Source organism: Bos javanicus, chromosome 5 (genome assembly GCF_032452875.1).
Source record: "Bos javanicus breed banteng chromosome 5, ARS-OSU_banteng_1.0, whole genome shotgun sequence".
NCBI classification, from domain to species: domain Eukaryota; kingdom Metazoa; phylum Chordata; class Mammalia; order Artiodactyla; family Bovidae; genus Bos; species Bos javanicus.
Window position 1 is genome coordinate 43,431,119 of NC_083872.1, and position 22,273 is coordinate 43,453,391.

Below are 22,273 nucleotides of genomic sequence, written 5' to 3' on the forward strand. Positions count from 1 at the left end.
AGTACTTCTGTTTAGGGAGTACTTTTCGGTTGCTAGACCCTGGCTTTATATATGTTCACTAATTTAATCCTTATAAAGTCCTTATTGAGGTGGTTGTTATTATTCCCATCTTACAGGTTGTGATAAGTGTTGAACCAAAGTCCAAGGTAACTTGCCCAGTTATTTAACTTGTTAAACAGCCGGGGCATTTCACATCCTGGATTTTAAACTCAGTTCTGAATGACCCAAGAGCCTATAATGTTCTCTGTCCTGAAATTCTTCCTGAAATGTCTGTTGGTCAAGACCACTGTTCATCCTTTTTTAGTGGAGGTGAAAATTTGAAACTTTATAGTTCTGCGGCTAGAAGCAAAATCTTAGCAAAGGCATTGAAGCCCTGGTCTTCAATGTGCTATAAAGAACTAAATTTAGACAGCTACCATTTTCCCAATTTACTTATACCTCCTGGGACTTACATCTGTGAGTACTGCTTAAGGTGCTGTTAATGTTCTGTCAAATCTTTCCTGCTGAGCTATGGGTTGATATTTACATTTTAAAATGTCAGTTTTCCATGAGGATCTGGGACAACTAATATCATTTAATGCCCCAGCACAAGATCTGAAGCCTAGTAGTAGGCACTCAGTGAATGTTTGAAGAATGAATAATCAGAAATCACTTAGACTGGAGGTTTTTACCTAGTGTTTCATTAGGTAGACTTTTGGAAAGTAGTACCCCCAAAATTTTCTGTGAAGTTGTTGGGGACAGGGGAAGTATGTGCATTTCTTTGGAAAGAGAGTGGATGGCTTTTTATCAGAGTCTTACAATTTCTATAACCTCAAAAAGTTAAGAACCACCAATTCACATTGTTGCAGCATGCTAGCTGCTAGCATTGAAGGTGTCCATAGAGTGGTCTAATTCCATCTCATTTGAGATAAAGCCCCAGAAAGAAACTGTGGCTTCCTAAAGGTCACATGGCTGACCAGTACCCAAGCTCAACCATACTCAAGGGCTGTTTCCATTACATCATGTTCTTTCTGAAAGCACTAGTCAGAGATATAAAGAGATAGTCCTTACCCTCAAATGATTTAAAGTTTAATTATGCTGATAGCACAATACTGTCTTAGATCTGAAAAGCAGATTTCTATTTACAAAGCAGCCTCATGTCAGCATTTTATGTTGATTTAACTTGGAGCCTAAAAATTGCCAGAAATTAAAGGATATGTCATCCAGTCACTCACCCTTTTCTTTCCCTTGGTGTTAATTCATGACTGTTCCCTGTCCACATGACTTTCATATTGCAAGGTCTTGTGCTCAGATTGTTTTTAAATGCAAGAGAAGTGAGTCTTTGTTCAAAGCACCCTTTTGATTCTTTACCAGCATGAACTTGGATTTGGCGCATGACTAATCAAGGCAGACCATTGCCCCTGACAAATCAGTTTAACTGGAGTGTCGTGTCTGAGTTGTTGCCTTGTTGATTTTGGCTGATTGTCTCAATGCCCTTTTCCTTTTCTAATGCTCTTCTTCTACATTTCTGGTCATAATGTCAGTATTTCTAATTCTGTACCACATCATCTCACCACGCATCAAGGCAACTCTCACAAATTACCCTCAGTTCCACCTGGAGAGCCCCTTTTTGACTTAGCGTGGTATTCAGCCAAGTTTTTCTCCCTGGAAGAGTTGCTTTGTCTTTAGTAAATTGCCCTGATCATCAACCTTTCTTAGCTCATACAATGGAGAAGGCAGTGGCACCCCACTCCAGTATTCTTGCCTGGAAAATCCCATGGATGGAGGAGCCTAGTGGGCTACAGTCCATGGGGTTGTGAAGAGTCAGACACGACTGAGCGACTTCACTTTCACTTTTCACTTTCACGCATTGGAGAAGGAAATGGCAACCCACTCCAGTGTTCTTGCCTGGAGAATCCCAGGGACGGGGGAGCCTGGTGGGCTGCCGTCTATGGGGTCACACACAGTCGGACACGACTGAAGCGACTTAGCAGCAGCAGCAGCCCATACAAACAGCGTCACTCTGGAATGTATTCTCTGTAAGTCTGTGATGACTAAATTCTAGCAACATGCTGATTGGTTCCAGGTAAACATCTTGGGGAAAAAAGCATACCTGCTCTTGCTCCACATCTGGATTGTGATATATTCCAGTATAAAGCCCAGCACACATAAGCCAACAAAGGATAGTAGTGCACCTTGTCAATGTGAGAAGGATCATGAAAAATGTAGCTTAGATACCAAAATATTAAAGTTTCTGGATCATTTCACGCTTGGGGAAATGTGGGAGAGAAAACCTGGACATAGGCTTAGCATGTGATCAGAGCAGAAATCCCTTGACATACACCAAACACAGAGATTGCCGAGATCCAGAGAACACGGTGGCATTGAGATAGAGCTTAGCACCCTGGATCCGACTGAGTTCATATCTCGTCTCAGTTCTCCTTCTCATTAATATTTATAAAACCCAGTTATGCCAAATAGTAATTCATCTGGGGCCTACTTTTGAATTAAAATACAGCCCCAAATTAAAAAATAGAATATCCGTGATATCATGCTCTAAGTAAGAACTGGCTTATTTTACAGTGCTCCTGTTAACAAGCATTCATGGATTGATTGATCAATTGAGAGGAAAACTATAGGTTCATAGAATTGTTTATTTATATAGTTATGGGGAACGTCAGGTGCACAAAATTGAATTAATCGTAATTCTTGGCTCAGGGTCCTATGTGTCAGTTGCCACTTTGCCAGTTTTGTGTTTTAGGCATTTAATTAATAATTTTTAATAATTCAATATGTACATCAGAAAGCACTATCCAGAACAAAAGCTAGGGACTTAATAATCTACATCAGATCATGAGATTCCCTCCTCACTAATCCATCCCACAATAGCCATCATCTTGACTCCTATTTTTCTCTCTTGCCTTCCTTGTTGCAATTTTATTATTTATATAATCCTAAAATTATATATTTTTTAAATTTTCAGTTGTTTTGATATAAAATAGGTATTTTCATGCAATCTGTAATCTTCTGGGACTTAGATTTTTTTCACTTAATATTAAATTCATCCATATGTTGTGTTTTGCTATTAAGGGCAAGAAATCCGGATTTTTGTGTTTTGAGTTAAGAATAACTAATTATGACTTCCATATACTGTTTCACTGTGTTTATTTACCAGTTCATTCATTCAGTCTTCTATGAATGAGCACCCTCTCTCACACTGGGTTTTATCAGGTTTTTAAATTTTGTCAACCACATGTATGTAAAATGGTACTTTACCACGGCCCTAACTAGCATTTCCTTGATCACCAATGATACTGAACATATTTTCATGTATCAATTACCACATGTCCTTCCTCTTCTTCCACTTTGTTTTGGATTGTTTATACTCATGTTGGTAACTTATTGTCATATATTGAGTTGCCAAGGTATGCTGGAATTATTAATGTTATCACCGTCATTCACATTAATCATCAGTTATTACATTTAATGTTCCATCTTGTACATGACACTTTGTATAGGCTAACAATAGGATTAGAATTCATTCATCAGGTTCTGTATAAAAAGATCCATTTAATCACTCCAAATAGTGTAACCATCTTTCCTCTCCAGAAATTTGTGATCTGAAGGTCTAAGATTTTTTCTTTTAAATGCACACAGTAAAAATCTACTCACTTTCCTTTATCATCTAAGATTGTCATCTGTGATCAGTGGCTCCCTCAGAATCATCCTATATCTAGCTGTTTTCTGTTCTCTTTTTTCAGTGCCTAACAAGGTCCAGGGAGTCAGTATCAGCAACTCGGCCAGGAGTGACTATTTAAAGGTATCCTGGGTACATGCCTCTGGAGACTTTGATCACTATGAAGTCACCATTAAAAACAAAAACAACTTCATTCAAACAAAAAGCGTTCCCAAGTCTGAAAATGAGTGTATATTTGTTAAGCTAGTCCCTGGACGGTTGTACAGTGTTACTGTTAGTACAAAAAGTGGACAGTATGAAGCCAGTGAACAAGGGAATGGAAGAACAAGTAAGTGGAAAGATTGCAAAATGTGATGGTTGGTTGGGACTTTAAAGGTCATTGAGTATATAATTTATCTGAACCTTGCATTTTATCTACTTACTGATCAGTAAATTATATTCCCAGTTAGTCTCACTTGGAACTAACATCATTCAGCCAAGCCAGGACCTTGTAATCACAGAATATTTATTGACAGATAAAAGCAAGCATAGTGGACAAGCAGGAAGGCCAAATTTCACATTTTTCTTCCCTGTCCTCCTGCATCATGCATTTAAAGTTCTAGACATCTTATTTTATCTTATGATTGAAATCATAACTCATTTTATAATTATATCCTACCAACACTTAGCATATAAGATTTATGTAAGGAAAAAAATTACAATTTTAATAGTGGCTTCCAATTTTTCTTGTTTAATTATGCGTGAAGTTGCTGACGTGGTTTATTTGGGGAAGAGAGATGTTTGCCAGTTCTGTGAATGTGATTCATAAATTATTGTGGAGTAAACTCTAATCAGTCACTTTCTTGAAATGTCTTCTTGTAGTCCCAGAGGCTGTTAAGGATCTCACGCTGAAGAACAGGAGCACTGAGGACCTTTGGGTGACATGGACACGAGCTGATGGGGATGTCGACCAGTACGAGATCCAGCTGCTCTTCAACGATATGAAAGTATTTCCTCCTTTTCACCTTGTCAGCACTGCAACTGAGTATCGATTCACCTCCCTCACACCAGGGCGCAAGTATAAAATTCTTGTCTTGACGATTAGTGGAGATGTCCAGCAGTCAGCCTTCATCGAGGGCTTCACAGGTAATTGGAAATTCAGCTCTCAAACCTGACTAGATAGAGCAGTGTATTTAGCATGTTGGGTAGCCAAGTATTTTGGTTGAGGATTTGAAGGGCTAAGGGGTGAGGAAGGAGTGGCAAGAAAGGAGTTTATCTTGATAGTGACAATGATGTTGTCCAAGCTGGTTTAACAAAACTGAAGTATAACGTAGGGAAGAAGAAAAAGTTTCTGAAAAAAAAAAGCATTGAACTGATGTGAATAGCTGTTGCTGTGAGTCATACAAATTAAGTAGAAATAACTGGGTTGGTTGGTTGGTCAGTTGGTTGGTTGGTTGTGTATTCCTTCTTTGGAATGCTATTGGGGGTGTTGCTATAACAGCTAACATTTATTGTGAGTTTACTGTGAACTGGACGCACAGCAAAGAACTTTATGTGAAAATTTTGTTCAGTCCTAACAATTTCATGGACTGGTTACTATAATTATCACTGCTGTTTTTCTGATAAGGAAATTGAAACTTACAGGGGTTGAGTAATTTGCCTATAGTCCTACAGCTAGTAAATAAGGAAACCAAGACTTGGGCCAAGACAGTCTCACCCTCTGTATAACTGGCATTCTTCATTTCCACTCACTGGCCCTAACGTCCCTCTAAATTTCCCCTATCAACTTTGGTTCAAGCGGAAAAGTCAGAGAAAAATGGTAGACTGATAGCAATTTTTTCATATGTATTCTTTCAGTAGATGCCAAAAGGTAGGAAGCATGAAAATTTTAGTTGAAAATTTCCACAACTCATTCTCTAAGTGATTTTTTTTTTACATTTACTGTCTTTTCTTAGTTCCTAGTGTGGTCAAAAATATTCACGTTTCTCCCAGTGGGGCGACAGATAGCCTGACAGTGAACTGGACTCCTGGTGGGGGTGATGTGGATTCCTATGTGGTGTCAGCATTCAGGCAGAATCAAATGGTCGAGTCTCAGACTGTCCTCAAGCACATCTCTGAGCACACGTTCCAGAGGCTGGAGGCTGGCGAGCAGTACCGGATTGTGATCGCTTCTGTCAGCGGGTCCCAGAAGAACCAGATCGATGTGCTTGGGCGGACAAGTAAGTGTCCACCTGGAAAAGGGCCAGGTAGTTCTCCAGGGCCGTTCACAGATGGACAATATCCAAATTCAAAACCACAAAATTTATACGGTTCAATGTGGTTTCAAGAGCTTTTCTCTGGTTTCAAGAGCTTTTCTCATATTTTTTCTTTGCATTTTCCTTTTTCAATAGAGATGTTCAAAGCAAATGAAAGGTAATTAGAAACCAAATCATATGAATAGATTTTTTTTCTCACTCAAGGAATATAAATAGCTGATTTTCTAACCTATGCATTTTTCAAAAGTTTACTCCTTTCTATAAATTCTTTAGAGAAAAATACACTTATGTCATCTATTTCATTTGTGATAAATTAATAATATTCTGTTTATTTATTATTAATGCATGCTAAGTCACTTCAGTCGTGTCCAACTCTTTGCGACCCCATGAGCCATAGCCTGCCAGGCTCCTCTGTCCATGGCATTCTCAGGCAAGAACACTGGGGTGGGTTGCCATATCCTCCTCCAGGGGATCTTCCTGACCCAGGGATTGAACATCTCTTACATCTCCTGCCTTGGCAGGCAGATATATTAATCAGTTCAGTTCAGTCACTCAGTCGTGTCCACCTCTTTGCAACTCCATGGACTGCAGCACACCAGGTCTCCCTGTCATCACTAACTCCTGGAGCCTGCTCAGATTTGTGTCCATCAAGTTGGTGATATAATCCAACCATCCCATTCTCTGTCATCCCCTTCTTCTCCTCCTTTCTTCAGTCTTTCCCAGCATCAGGGTCTTTTCCAGTGAGTCAGTTCTTCGCATCAGGTGGGCAAAGTATTGGAGTTTCAGCTTCAACATCAGTCCTTCTGATGATATTCAGGACTGATTTCCTTTAGGAATGATTGGTTTGATCTCCTTGCAGTCCAAGGGACTCTCAAGAGTCTTCTCCAACACCACAGTTCAAAAGCATCAATTCTTTGGCACTCAGCTTTCTTTATTGTCCAACTCTCACATCTATACATGACTACTAGCAAAACCATAGCTTTGACCAGGCGGAACTTTGTCAGCAAAATAATGTCTCTGCTTTTTAATATGCTGTCTAGGTTTGTCATAGCTTTTCTTCCAAGGAGTAAGCATCTTTTAATTTCATGGTTGCAGTCACCATCTGCATTTATATTAATAACACTATTCATATAGTGCTTTCAAAACAAAAATAAGCTAGAAGCACCCTGTAAATACCAGGCATCTAAAACGATCCTTAGGGACTTTCCCGGTGGTCCAGTGTTTAAGACTTCACCTGCCAATGCAGGGGTGCAGATTTGATCCCTGGTCAGGGAGCTAAGATCCCACATACTTTAGAGCCAAAAAACCAAAACATAAAACAGAAGCAATATTGTAACAAATTCAGTAAAGACTTTAAAATGGTCCAGTCCACATCAAAAAAAAAAATCTTAAAAAAAAAATAATAATGATCTTTAGCCACACTACAAAGTAGAGATCATTATCTTCATTTTATAGATGAGGACAGTAAGGCTCAGAAAGTTTATGAAACATTATCAAGGATACATGTAATAAGACCTAGAACTATAATTCACATCTAAGTGTCTCTGACTCCAAAGTTCATGGTCTCTCTACCATGACACAATATGTGCTAGGTATCTTCTACCCTCATGACCATTTATTTAGTTGTGGGGCCTGGGCCTCTGTACTGTGCCCTGCCTGTCTCTATTTCATATGTATCTCCAACTATATGTCAAGCACTATGTTAGAAAATGGAAACTTAACAGCATGATAGAGCCCTTGACCAAAGAAGTCTACAGTCTAGAGAAGGAAGCAGAGAAATGAAAAGGCAATTACAGTACAACACAATACTTGTTCAAATAAAAGTAAAAATGGGATATTATAGAAGCAAACAAAAAGAGTCAGGGGGACTTGCCTGGTGGTCCAATGGCTAAGACTCCATGCTCCCAATACAGGGGGCCTGGGTTCAATTCCTGGTCAGGGAACTAGATCCTACATGCCACTACATGCCACAGCTAAAGATCCTGCATACTGCAACTCAGACCTGGCACAGCCAAATAAATAAATAAACATTTTGGGGAAAAGAGAGTCAGGGAAGGCTTCCAGGAGAAAGTAACATTTAAAAAGATACTAGGAGATTATCCTGGTGAAGTATGTTGATCTGGTTCAAGCAGAAAAGTGAAGGCCTGGAGGGAAGAGGATGCATGGCACATTTGAGGAGCTACACACCATTATTTCTAGAATAAAGATGTGAGCCATGTGGCCAAGTAGGTAGATGGACCTAATTGCCAAGGGCCTCATTGTTAAAGTTATAGAATTACAGAGAGCAATGAAGGGCCTTCAGCATTGTGTGCTATGAGAATCTGCCAAACACTGCAGTTTGGAGCAGTGGGACATGAGGAAACTCTGGTCAAGAGACACTTGCAGTGCTGTGAGTGAGAAAGGACAGTGTCCTAGGCTAGTGCAGTAGAGGAGGAGAGAAATGGAGAGACCCAAGAGATGTAAGATTTAAGGTTCAGGAATGACAGGACTCATGCTTGATTATGTAGAAGGCTGAGGGTGACACGTCAAGTTTCTGACTTGGACCAAGAGATAGAAACAAAGAGCACTAAGGAGGTGGTGGAAGGGCGATGAGGAGTTCGATTTGGGCATCTTGAGAGTTGGGAGTCTGTGGAACATTCAGAGAGGAATGTCATTTGCAATACTAGAAGAGAGATCTGAACTGAGTTTAAATCTGGGAGTCATCACCATATGGGTGACAATTCAAATCATGGGAGTGGATGAGATCTCTTGAGGAGATGGGGTAGAATGAGAAAAATATATAATCATAGAACACTAAATATTATTGATAAACAATACTATCTGGCCTTTCACATCAGAAGCCATAAGACAAAGACTGTTATATGCTAGTGCTTAGGTCAAGGCTTGAAGCTTTGACCTGAGTTAATCTTGGGAAGGAAAGTCTAAACAAACAACGTAATTCAGTCATCCAAACTATATTCATTGAATGTAAGTTTGTGCAGTGTTCTTCCACTTCGTAAATACTTAGATACGTATAACTCTGCATATCTCTTAGTGTCACTATCACTAATTTTTCTACTTGTTTGACTTCAAGATCCTTTCTAAATCAGAGGGGGGAAAAATAGAGAATCTAAGCAGTTATATGGATAATTCAGGTCAAGAAATACTGGGTTGGCCCCAAAAGTCCATTCCATAGGGTGTTACAGAAAAAGCTGAACAAGCTTTTTGGCCAGACCAACACTTTGTCTGAAGGGCACATGAAGAGTGTCAATGCAACCATGAGGTATCATCTTCCATCTGCAGTTGATTTAGGGAAGTTTTTCTCAATTGATTACTTTGCCCTAAGTGATGGAACCTGCTTCTCTCTAATTTTTTTTTTTTTTTTTTTTTGCAGTCCCAGCATCTGTTCAGGGAATAACTGCAGACAATGTATACAGTAGTCATTCCTTAATAGTAAGTTGGCAAAAAGCTGTTGGCATGGCAGAAAGATATGATATCCTACTTCTGAGTGAAAATGGAATCCTCCTAAGTAACACATCAGAGGCAGCCACCACGAAGCAGCACAAGTTTGAAGACCTAACACCAGGAAAGAAGTACAAGATACAGATCCTGACTGTCAGCGGAGGCCTCTTTAGCAAGGAAGCCCAAACAGAAGGCCGAACAGGTAATTCGCACAGCTTACTGTTTTGTGCAAGATACAGCCTTGTCTGCCATTCCTTAAGAACCGCAGACTCAAAGGGATGAAGTAATCTTGGGAGATGAAGTCTATTTCTTGGTACAGCAGGAACATGCACGGTGATCTTCCACTTCCACACCAGCTGGCCTGTTCACACAGCCTTCAGCTCACCACACTCCAATTCAAGATTCTTCATCAAAACTGGCTCTGTTCATTTCTTACTGTTGCTGTAATATATTGTCACTAACTTTGTAGCTCAAATAACACAAATACATCATCTTACAGTTCTGTAGATCAAAATCGGAAAATAAGCCTCATGGTGTCAAAATCAAGGTGTCAGGTCACAGAAGGGTTGTGTTTCTATTCTAGAGACTTTATGGGAAGAATCTATTCCTTGCCTTTTCAATTCTAGAGGTCACTCACATTTCTTCCAGGAGTGACTTCACTCCAACTTCTCTGCTCTTCCACCTCCTTCTTCCATCTTTTACAGACTCTTGTGATTCCATTGGTCACCACCTGGACAATCCTGAATAATCTTGTCACCTCAAGATCCTTGACTCAATCACACTTGCAAAGTCCGTTTTGTCACAGAAAGTAACATATTCACAGGTTCCGGAGATCAGGACATGGATGTCTTTGGGGGCCATTATTCAGACAGCACCACTGGTCTAATGATTATTTATTAAGTACCTAGTTCTGAAAGGACTTTCCTGGTAGCTCAGAGGGTAAAGAATCTGCCTGCAATGCAGGAGAGCTGAATTCGATCCCTGGGATGGGAAGATCCCCTGGAGAAGGGAATGGCTACCCACTCTAGTATTCTTGCCTGGAGAATCCCATGGACAGAGGACCCTGGTGGGCTACAGTCCATGGGGTCACAAAGAGTCGGACATGACTAAGCAACTTTCACTTTTCACTGAGAAGAAAATTAAAGCAGGAAAGCGGGTTAGCAAGTGTTAGAAGCTTAACATTTTAGATAGTACAGTCCTGAAAGGTTTTGTTGAGAGGGTGACAGTTGAGTAAAAATTAAAAAAAAAAAATTGAGAAAGAGGATGGTATAGACATTTGGGGAAGAGTATCCCCAAGTAGCACCACCACCTGGGAAGCCCAGGCGGTTGTGCTGCTGCTGCTGCTAAGTCACTTCAGTCGTGTCCGACTCTGTGCGATCCCATAGACAGCAGCCCACCAGGCTCCCCTGTCCCTGAGATTCTCCAGGCAAGAACACTGGAGTGGGTTGCCATTTCCTTCTCCAATGCATGAAAGTGAAAAGTGAAAGGGGAGTCACTCAGTCATGTCCAACTCTTTGCAACCCCATAAACTGCAGCCCACCAGGCTCCTCCATCAATGGGATTTTCCAGGCAAGAGTACTGGAGTGGGGTGCCACTGCCTTCACTTGCATTGGCAGGTGGGTTCTTTACCTCTGGCAGGTGGTGCTAGAGGTAAAGAACCCACCTACCAATGCAAGTTAGATGTAAGAGCTGCCGGTTCAATCCCTGAGTTGGGAAGATCCCCTGGAGAAGGGAATGGCAATCCACTCCAGTATTCTTGCCTAGAGAATCCCATGGACAAAGGAGCCTGACAGGCTATAGTTCATAGAGTCACACAGAGTTGGACATGACCGAGCTACTTAGCCCATCCCCAAGTAGAGCAAACAGCAAGGCAAAGATCCTGAGGCAGGAGGGTGGAGGCCAGTTGGAGGAACAGTGATGAGGCCACTGTTGGCAGACAGTAAGTGACAGCAGAGTGGGAGGAGGTGGTTAGAGCGGTGACTGGGATCCTAAGCTGATGGCAGTCATAGAAACAATAAGGGTCCAAAGCTAAACTAACTCAGGGGCCTGAGGAAGAGTAGTAGATACAATGAAGAAATAGTCCTGTGTTAGATAAGGTGGCACCGAGTGGCTGAGTGGAATGTAAGAGGAGGAACAGAAGAAGATTCTAGAGTTTCTCCATGGGGTATCGGGTGGAAGATGATTCTGTTAACTGAGATAAGAGAAGCTGGAAGAGAGAGTGTCAGGGAAGAAGACACAGGGTTCAGTTCTGGACTGAGTTTGAGATGTCTGGATGATGTGTAGACAGAGGTGAGCAGTAGGTCATTGAAAATAGAGACCCACCTCAGAAAAGTGAGCTGAGGATAAAGACTGGGATAAAAATTCTAGTTAAATTCTCCATGTTTTAGTCTGTTCAGGATTCTGTACTGAGCATATCATAAACTAAATGGTTTGAACAACAGACATTAATGCTCACAGTTCTGGAGGCTGGAAGGTCAAGGTCAAGACTCCAACAGATTCGGTGTCTGGTGAGGGCCCATTTTCTGGCTTACACCTCCTCACTGTGTCCTCACGTGGCGGGGAGGACAAGAGCACCCTCTGAGGTCTTTTTCATAAGGCACTGATCCCACTCACAAGGTCTCTACCCTTAAGACCTAATTATCTCCCACTGGCTACACCCGCTAGGTTTCAACATATGAATTTGGTGGGGGGAGGGAGGAGCACAAACTTGCAGACCATAGCAATCTATAAAGTGACTGGGATTGATTGCTGAGCTAATATTATGGATTATGAAGGGGACAGAGGATGATACCATGGGAAATACCAACTTTTAAGGATCTGGCACACTGCTACTGCTACTGCTAAGTTGCTTCAGTCGTGTCCAACTCTGTGTGACCCTATAGATGGTAGCCACCAGGCTCCCCCGTCCCTGGGATTCTCCAGGCAAGAACACTGGAGTGGGTTGCCATTTCCTTCTCCAATGATCTGGCATAAGGAGAGGGGAAAAGCGAAAGAGCCCAAGAAAGTGTATGGAGTGGAGAACCCAAGAGAAACTGAGACAGGTGTCCTGTCTTACTTCCACTGGCATCTTAAGACTTCTTGGGTGTCAGGCAGCATCTGTGCCAACAGTCTGGAAGCAGGTTGTTTCTGGTGGCACTCGATCACCTTGCCAGCAGGTAGCATGGAAGGGCAAAGGGGTTGCAAAATCCTAATGTAAATCTTTTTATATATATATATATATATAGTTTTGGCTTTTCCTATTCCTTCTCTTTCCCTTTGTTGTTGTTCAGTCATGTGCAACTGTTTGTGACCTCATGGACTGTAGCGCACCAGGCTCCTCTGTCCTCTACTATCTCTTTCCTATATCTCTAATAGAATTTTCTTCCTGCTTGATTTTCCTTTCCTTGTCCGCTCACTCTCTCCTCCACTCTGCCCTTCCCTCCAATGGTCACTTTTTAGCTCTCAGATGGCACTCAGAGATAGTTTTTTTTTTTTGTCTCTGATCTAGCTCTTAGTATGGGAAAAACATTTAGTTACACAGGTCAGACTAACATTTATTTTATAAATGTAATAAAATATATAAATATATTTAAATTATATTATATATTATAAATATATATTTATATAAATATGAATATTAAAAATGTCTTCAAATATAGTATTCCATTAGTGTTTTTTTTCCTGTCCTCTTGAGGTTTTGTTTTTTAACATTAACAGTTCCAGCATCAATAATTCACAATATTCAGATTTATTTGCTTTGGGGTCTCCATGAAGTCAAGTGTTTTCAAAAGCAGGGACCACGTGTTTTGAGCTTCTTGTTGGACTGTGGCCATCCAGACGTCAGTCTGGGGCTGTGTCAGAAATGTGCCAAAACTCAGTCTCACTCTGTTGCTTCCTGATTTTTCTAGTCCCAGCAGCTGTCACCAATCTGAGGATCACAGAGAACTCCACCCGACACCTGTCCTTTAGCTGGACCGCCTCAGAGGGGGAGCTCAACTCCTACAACATCTTTCTGTACAACCCAGATCGAACTCTTAAGGATCGAGCTCTAGTTGACCCGCAAGTCCAGAGCTTCTCCTTCCAGAACTTGCTACAAGGTCGAATGTACAGAATGGTGATTGTAACTCACAGTGGGGAGCTGTCGAATGAGTCTTTCATATTTGGGAGAACAGGTAAGACCTGGACTCAATCTGTAATGAACTGCAGGGAAATTGTCACAGTACTCACTGGCTTTTCCTTGATTTGATTTTAGTTTCCTACTCTACCCAGGGTGTAGCTTTATATGAAATTTGTGACCTTTATATGAAATTTCTAACCCTAAATCAGACATTTGATTTATATGTCAAAATAGTTTCTGCATTGGTTTCTGCTTTGTTTCCACCGTGTGTTTACCTCATAAGAGTTTGGTGGAAAAATGAATCTGGCTCCTCCACTTGCCAGCAAACCACTACAAGAGGGTTATAATACATCGGGTTCAACTCAAACTGTGCCTTTCAGCTTTCTACAAGAAATAGATGGAGTGGGGAGCAGGTGCAAAGGAGGGCAGCTACAAACGAGACAAAAAGCAATGACCACTGTGAATCAGAAACACAGCACTAGATGCAGTGAACACAAGAGTTCCGGGAAAATGCAAAAGAAGCATCTCTGGCTTTCACATAAGAAACTGAATCTACTCTTTCTCCATTGTTGTTGTTCAGTGGCTCAGTCATGTCCAACTCTTTGTGACTCCATGGACCGCAGCATACCTGGCTTCCCTGTCCTTCACCGTCTCCCAGAGCTTGCTCAAACTCATGTCCATTGAGTTGATGATGCCATCCAGCCATCTCATCCTCTGTTGTCCCCCTTCTCCTCCTTCCTTCAATCTGGGAAAAGATTGGCTGTTTGCATCAGGTAGCCAAAGTACTGGAGCTTCAGCTTCAGCATCAGTCCTTCCAAAGAATATTCAGGATTGATTTCCTTTACGATTGACTGGTTTGATACCCTTGCAGTCCAAGTGACTCTCAAGTGTCTTCTCCAACACCACAGTTCAAAAGCATCAATTCTTCCACGCTCAGCCTTCTTTATAGTCCAACTCACATTCATACACGACCGCTGGAAAAACCATAGTTTTGACTATACTGATCTTTGTCAGCAAAGTAATGTATCTACTTTTTAATATGCTGTCTAGGTTTGTCACAGCTTTTATTCCAAGAAGCAAGCGTCTTTTAATTTCATGGCTGCAGTCACCATCTGTAGTGATTTTGGAGCCCAAGAAAATAAAGTCTCTCACTGTTTCCATTGTTTCCCCATCTATTTGCCATGAAGTGATGGGACTAGATGCCATGATCTTAGTTTTTTGAATGCTGAGTTTTAAACCAGCTTTTTCACTCTCCTGTTTTACCTTCATTAAGAGGCTCTTCAGTTCCTCTTCACTTTCTGTCATAAGGGCGGTGTCATCTGCATATCTGAGGTTATTGATATTTCTCCCAGCAGTCTTGATTCCAGCTTGTGCTTCATCCAGCCTGGCATTTCACATGAAGTACTCTGCATATAAGTTAAATAAGCAGGGTGACAATATACAGCCTTGACATACACCTTTCCCAATATGCAACCAGTTCATTGTCCTGTGTCCAGTTCTAACTGTTGCTTCTTGACCTGCATACAGGTTTCACAGGAGGCAGGTAAGGTTGTCTGGTATTCCCATCTACTTAAGAATTTTACACAGTTTGTTGTGATCCACATAGTCAAAGGCTTTAGCGTAATCAATGAAGCAGAAGTAGATGTTTTTCTGGAATTCTCTTGCTTTTTCTATGATCCAGTAGATGTTGGCAATTTGATCTCTGGTTCCTCTGCCTTTTCTAAATCCAGCTTGAACATCTAGATGTTCATGGTTCACATATTGTTGAAGCCTAGCTTGGAGAATTTTGAGCATTACTTTGTTGGCATGTGAAATGAGTGCAATTGTGTGATAGGTTGAACATTCTTTGGCATTGCTCTTTTTGGGGATTGGAATGAAAACTGACCTTTTCCAGTCCTGTGGCCACTTATGAGTTTTCCAAATTTACTGACATTGAGTGCAGCACTTCCACAGCATCATCTTTTAGGATTTGAAATATCTCAGCTGGAATTCCATCACCTCCACTAGCTTTGTTCATAGTGATGATTCCTAAGGCCCACTTGACTTTGCACTACAAGATGTTTGGCTCTAGGTGAGTGATCACACCATCATGGTTATCTGAGTCATTAAGATCTTTTTTGTATAGTTCTGTGTATTCTTGCTACCTCTTTTGAGTCTATTGTCTCATTTTTCTATTCAACTCTCATTCTCAATTGATAATCATTTTTGAGCACTCTTGTGTGCCAGGCACTGAGCTCACTTCTGGACTAGGACAGCAGACAAGACTTACATGGGTCCCTGACTTCATAGGGGTCTTCCTTACCAAAGAGGGAGAAGGGGCAGGATGGCAGATTTTAAAGGAAGATGATTCTGGAATGCCTTCAATCCTCTGAAGGAAATATGCAGTACATTGTGATGGAGAGTAACTTAGCAAGACTAGACTTAGAGACCACTTTATACAGAGAAGGCTTCCAGCTGAGACCTCAAGGTGGGAGGAACCATGGGAAGAGCTCATTCTAGGCACTCAATAGGATTTCTCAGTCTGTCTTCTGAGGGAATGAAAAAGAGCAGCAGGAACTTCCTGGTGGTCCAGTGGTTAGCAATCTGCCTGCCCGTGCAGAAGACATAGGTTCGATCCCTGGTCTGGGAAGATTCCACATGCCATGGGGCAACTAAACCCATGCACCACAACTGCTGAAGCCCACACACCCTAGAGACAGTGCCCTGCAACAAGAGAAGTTGCCGCCATGAGAAGCTCAAGCACTGCAGAGAAAGTGCATGTGTAGCGACAAAGACCCAGCATAGCCCAAAATAAATAAATAAATAAATAATTTTTAAAAAATAGCAGCAGATGAGCCATAAGTAGAATTGCCTAGGTGTTACTGTTTTCAGGGCCATCTGCCTATGCACATGTTCCCTGATCTGCCCATTAATATTTAAAGTTCCTCCAAAAAGGAACAACAGTCTTCACTCTCCAAGGAATCATGAAACTTACATACCCATGGGACAGGTACCAGTCTGACTAACTTACGCTGTGGTAGAAATGACTGTCAACACTTCTTTTCCTAATTGAGGTTCCGTCAGGATAGGTTTTTGGGAAGAAAGAACTGAGAGCCTAAAACAGGATGGAGAGGAAGTAAAGTGGCCCAAAGAAGGGTATTATGGGATGGTGGCCATGAGTAAGATGAGCCAGACGGGAAGAGGCAGGAACCTTTCATGAATACTTTCAGGGTCTTTGGTAAGCTAAGTTATAAACTATTTGACCTGTCTTAATTAATCATTTCTGAAAATTTATATGTTTATCAGAGGACATGTAGCAAGCATATATTAATAGAAGTCATCTCCTATTGTGCTTTTTTTAATTTGATTTTAATTTGTGCCAGGTCTCTAGACCACATGCTCTTAAACTCAGGTGACCTGAAATAGAAGCAAGATCTGACTCTACAATAGGTGCTGCTCATCATTACACCCAGCATAGCTCCTGTGTTCATCTGTTTGTTTTCAGTAAAGGTTTTCCCTCTGTTTCAGTCCCAGCCACTGTGAGTAACCTCAAAGGATCCAATCAGAACATGACAGACAGCCTCTGGTTCAGCTGGAGTCCAGCCCCTGGGGACTTTGACTTTTATGAACTGATTCTCTATAACCCCAATGGCACAAAGAAGGAAAACTGGAAAGACAAGGACCTGACACAGTGGCGTTTTCATGGCCTCGTTCCTGGAAGGAAGTACACTCTATGTGTGATAACTCACAGTGGAGATCTCAGCAACAAGGCCACGGGGGAGAGCAGAACGGGTAAGAAGCTCAGTTACCAGTGGCCAAGCACTGGCAGGAAATAGCTTCCACAGGCATGTTTTAATTGTGATCTTATTAACAAGAAATAAAACCAGTGATGTGCTGTGTGCTCACCCCTGAACTTGGGAAGGGTCTATGGTAGAGTGAATAAAGGAGATAGACTTCGGGTAAAAAACAGCTGGGTAGTTGACATAGCTCCTCCACTTACCTATGTGAAACTGGGCAGGTCACTGAGACCTCTAAGCCTCAGCTTTCTTATCTGTAAAATGGGGATGGTCATATATATCATCATTAGATTACTATGAGCAATGGTTTTTTTTGTTTTGTTTTGTTTTTTGGCTGTGCTAGGTCTTTGTTGCTGCACTCAGGCTTTCTCTAGTTGTGGTATGAAGGCTTCTCAGCTTCTCATTGCGGGGGCTTCTCTTGTTGTAGAGCACTGACTCTAGGGCCCACTGGCCTCAGGGCTTAGTTGCTTCTCAGCATGTGGAATCTCTGCTGACCAGCGACTGAACCTGTGTCCGCCTGCATTGGCAGGTGGATTCTTAATAACTGGGGAAGTCCAGCAGAGCTTTCTAAATATTTCTTGGGCACACACAGATAACATTATATCTGTGTGCCACCCTGGAGTCAATGAACAAGGCTCTCTCAATTGGATGTAATTGTTAACTCCAGCCTTCACTTTCACTTTCACACTTATAAACCATTCAGGGCACACTCATGCTCCATAGCACCCTGGTTAAAAAAAAAAAAAAAACTGATTATAAAAATTAAAAAAAATGTACATAAAACATTTGAGGACAGTATCTTACACATAGTAAAGACTATAAATGGAAGCTTTTATTATTATGGTATCATATTACCTCTTCCTACAAAGTACACTAAAAGTATGTCTGATGTCACTCAGCTATCTTATTTGTGTATGGTGCAGAAATAATTGCATGATTTTTTCACTTTCTCGTACATATAGCTCCAAGTCCTCCCAGTCTTATGTCATTTGCTGATGTTACAAACACATCATTGGCCATCACATGGAAAGGGCCACCAGACTGGACAGACTATGATGACTTTGAGCTGCAGTGGTTCCCCAGAGATGCCATCACAGTCTTCAACCCCTACAGCAACAGAAAATCAGAAGGACGCATCGTGCATGGTCTTCGTCCAGGGAGATCTTATCAATTTAGTGTCAAGACCGTCAGTGGTGATTCCTGGAAAACCTACAGCAAACCAATTTTTGGATCTGTGAGGACAAGTATGACATGTTTTGCTACTCTTGGTTCTCAGATGAAATGGGGAGGAAGTATGTGTTCCAGCATCTTATTGCATTGGGGCTTGGTTTAAATCCACATTTTTACCTAGAATTGGTTAGATTTGAATTCAGACAGAAGTTCTACATAGATTTATTCATTTATTCAGCTTTAACAAGAATAAATCATCTCTACCTTCATGGAGCTTACAACTCAGTGGGAGGTACTATCATTAAAAAGACATTTTGGGTGTGATGAAGCATTTGGCCCTGGAAAAGCACATAGCAAAGACATCTAACCCAATACAAGGGAACTTCCTAGAAGGAGAAGCATCCAAATCAAAACTTAAGGAAAGAATAAGACTTGCAGGTGGAGATGATGAAAGAAGTAAAGAATATTCCAGGTAGAGAGAATAGAGATTCAAAAACCAGGCAGGAGACAGAAATAGAAAGGAGTTCAGCTGACCAGAAGATAAAAGGTGAGGATTAGGAAAATCAGGTCATGAAATGTCTTGTGAGTCATGGTAATGACTTTGAACCTCAATCCATTGGAGCCACTGAAGGCTTTTTGGCTGAGATATAATAGATTTGCATTTTATAAAAGTCACTGTGGGGGTGGTACAAAGAATGGATTGAAAGGGGCAAACTAGAAGCAGAGGGACTGGTTACAGCATAATGCTGTAAATTCTAAGGATGAAAATACCTCAGTGATAAAATATATATCAGTTTCTTCCCCAAGGCATTTTGAGATAAGTACCACAAATAAAGAAACAGTTTTTGGTATAGGAATCTCAATCCAAATATTTATTGCTCAATGATACCCAGTAAATGTAGATTCAGAGATCAGGCCAGAGAGTTATTGGTTATTGATAAAATACAAAGCTGAAAATTAGAAATTTAAGCCAGTAGCTATTTTGTTAATTCAACAAACATTAATGCTACAGTAGTTTTAACTTGTGTTTTATATTTTATCCAAAGAGTAGTTTGGGATCAGATAACTGCATGTTGAGAGAAACATGTGAAAAAGAACTAAAACTTTACATTTATAGCAAGATCAGGAGGAGTTTTCAGTGGCTTACTGTCGGCTGTGGAATTGAATCCCAGGTGTTCAGACTAAGAACTCCAGTTGAGGCTGGTCTGGAGAGTTATATCCGGTCCTAGATGCTAGAATGTAAGAGAGGGATTTACCAAATGGGGCTTCCTCAAGAGGAGAGCAGCCAACACCAAGAGGGACTTGATAATGAGTTTTAGGGAGAATGGCAGAGTGAACTTTGAGGATTGCATTAGTTAGAATCAGGTTTGGCTGTGGGTAACAGAAAACCCAAGATAACAGAGGATTAAACAAAACAGACGTTGAGAATTCTCATGTAAAATCTTTCCAGTGCCCCATTTCTTGCAAAAACATTCCAGCCATGATAAAAACACTGTGCATGGCTCCACCAGCCATGCCTCCTAACCCCACCCTTGATGCCCGGGTTCATGCTCGTCTCTGCCTAAAATGCCTCTTTCCCAGTATCTTGGTGAAGTGTCATCTCTACCAGAAAGGCTTTGCTGAGTCCTGCCCAGCACTAACGCCAGCAACAGGAAGTTGTCTCTTACCCCACAGAGCATCCTCTTCCTCATCTCATTTCTACCTTGTATTATGTTTAGGACTCATCTCACTTTCTGAGAGGTTACAGCTAATATCTTATTCATTTCTATACTGTTCACAGACACAGAAGGGCACTTTGTATGCAGTAGATACTCATTTCTTAGTGAATTGGAGACCTGACCTGAGTCTTGGTAGACAAGCAGGATTTAGAGGAAGAGATCGAATTGAAACAAATTTTCATATACTTCCATACTTGGTGTAAATTATCAGAATGATGGATTAGGCTGGATGTTTTAAAAGACTTTCTCCAAAGCTGAAAGAGAGATGTCTTTAAATCTCAACTGTGACTTGGTTTGAAGGGAGTTCAAAGTTGTTTGCCTCAAAGGCCAATTCTTCCTCTATTCTGAAAAATTCTCAGTTTGATTGTTTTTTCCTTAAATCATCCTCATCTGACCTGCTGTGACTCAGCTCACATTTGTAGACTTTGATTGTTGTTGCTCAGTCACTAAGTTGTGTCCAACTCTTTGTGATCCCACGGCCTGCAGCACGCTAAGACCCTCTGTCCTTCATTATCTCTCTGAGTTTGCTCAGACTCACATCCTTTGAGTCAGTGATGCTGTCTAACCATCTCATCCTCTGCTGCTTCCTTCTCTTGCCTTCAACATTTCCCAACATCAGGGTCTTTTCCAGTGAGTCAGCTCTTTGCATCAGGTGGCCAAAGTATTGGAGCTTCAGCATCAGTGAATATTCAGGGTTGATTTCCTTTAGGATTGACTGGTTTGATCTCCTTGCTGTCCAAGGGACTCTCAAGAGTCTTCTCCAGCACCACAGTTCAAAAGCATCAATAAATAGGCCCTGATATGAAACAGGACTTCACTCAGTGGTACACCAATGCTGTGTGTTTATTGAGGACAAGAACTTCTGTAACAAATTAGGAGTCAGGGGAAGGTGGGCTGTCCTCCAAATCAGAGCAATGGGGTGGCCATGGGAGTGCCAAGTTAGGTCTACACATAGTTCCCAGAAGATCTTATATAACAGGGTAGTCTTTGTTAATAACAGTTTGGTTATTAACCTGCACAGTTACATGACTGGTTTTCTTTCAGACTGAATCTTTCTTTATGGGTGTGTCACTCACAAGAACAGATAAAATCACCTGCCATTCAAGTCCCCACTGAGTCAGGCACTGTGTCAGGCAGAAGAAAGTGGATGACCATAAGCACAGGGCCGTGAAACAGGGGCGTGGAAGAGTCTGGTGTATGCGGGGAAGCACAGGGGTTTCAGTGCCTGGAGTACGGCATGTGAGTGGGGAAGGGCAGGCAAAAGTGGAAGAGAGGGACAGAAGCCAGACATAGAAGGTAGCAAGGCAGCAATGCCATTTCTTACTGTCCTTATTGTAAGAACTAACATCTGGACTTCCCTGGTGGTCCAGTGGTTGGGAGTCCACCTGCCAACACAGGGCACATGGGTTTGATCCCTGATCTGGGAAGACCCCACACAAGGTGGAGCAGCTAAGCCTGTGCACTGTAACTGCTGACCCAGTGTGAGAGCAGCCACCACAATGAGAAGCCTGTGCAGCACAACTAAAAAGTAGCCCTCACTTGCTTCAAGGAGAGAAAGCCCGTGTGCAGCAAAGAAAACCCAGTGCAGCCCAAAATAAAAGAAATTCTTAAAAAAGAACTAGAATTTATTGAGCAATTACCATGCAAGCCCCTGTGCTAGGTGTCTGTGCACATCCGAACTCATTGAGTCATTCCAGCAAGCACATGAAGTGTTTGTTCTTTAGTTGCTAAGCCACGTCTGACTCTTTTGCAACCCTACGGCCTGTAGCCCACCAGGTTCCTCCATCCATGGGATTTCCCAAGTAAGAATATTAGAGTGGTTGCCATTTCCTTCTCCAGAGAATCTTCCTGACTCAGGCATTGAACTCGCATGTCCTGCATTGGCAAGCAGATTCTTTACCACTGAGCCATGGTGGAAGCTCAACCACATGAAGTAGATAGTCTTAACTTCCCCACTTTACAGATGAGCCACAGAAATGTTAAATCACTTGCCCAGGATTGCATCGCTGATAAACAGAATTTGAATTCAGGCAGATCGAGCTGCACTATTAACCTCTAGGCTACTCTGCCCCACCTTCTGTCTGACTCCTGCCTTCTATCTGATGCTTGGTTTCAGTGTCCCTGTTTACATTTCTGTTTGCAATCACACTGGCACCTGGTGG

The 22,273-nt window shown here is 41.6% G+C and overlaps 1 protein-coding gene across 3 annotated transcripts in view; it reads left to right on the forward strand.

Annotated features, from left to right (window-relative positions):
• PTPRB (protein tyrosine phosphatase receptor type B) overlaps positions 1 to 22,273 on the forward strand; it is a 130,409-nt gene that overhangs the window by 67,575 nt on the left and 40,561 nt on the right. For all 3 annotated transcript variants that reach the window (XM_061416474.1, XM_061416471.1, XM_061416473.1), the window contains 7 exons: positions 3,741 to 4,004; positions 4,538 to 4,801; positions 5,611 to 5,874; positions 9,284 to 9,553; positions 13,239 to 13,502; positions 16,955 to 17,218; positions 18,186 to 18,467. In XM_061416474.1, coding sequence (XP_061272458.1) covers positions 3,741 to 4,004; positions 4,538 to 4,801; positions 5,611 to 5,874; positions 9,284 to 9,553; positions 13,239 to 13,502; positions 16,955 to 17,218; positions 18,186 to 18,467 — 1,872 coding nt within the window. The remainder of the gene's footprint in view (positions 1 to 3,740; positions 4,005 to 4,537; positions 4,802 to 5,610; positions 5,875 to 9,283; positions 9,554 to 13,238; positions 13,503 to 16,954; positions 17,219 to 18,185; positions 18,468 to 22,273) is intronic.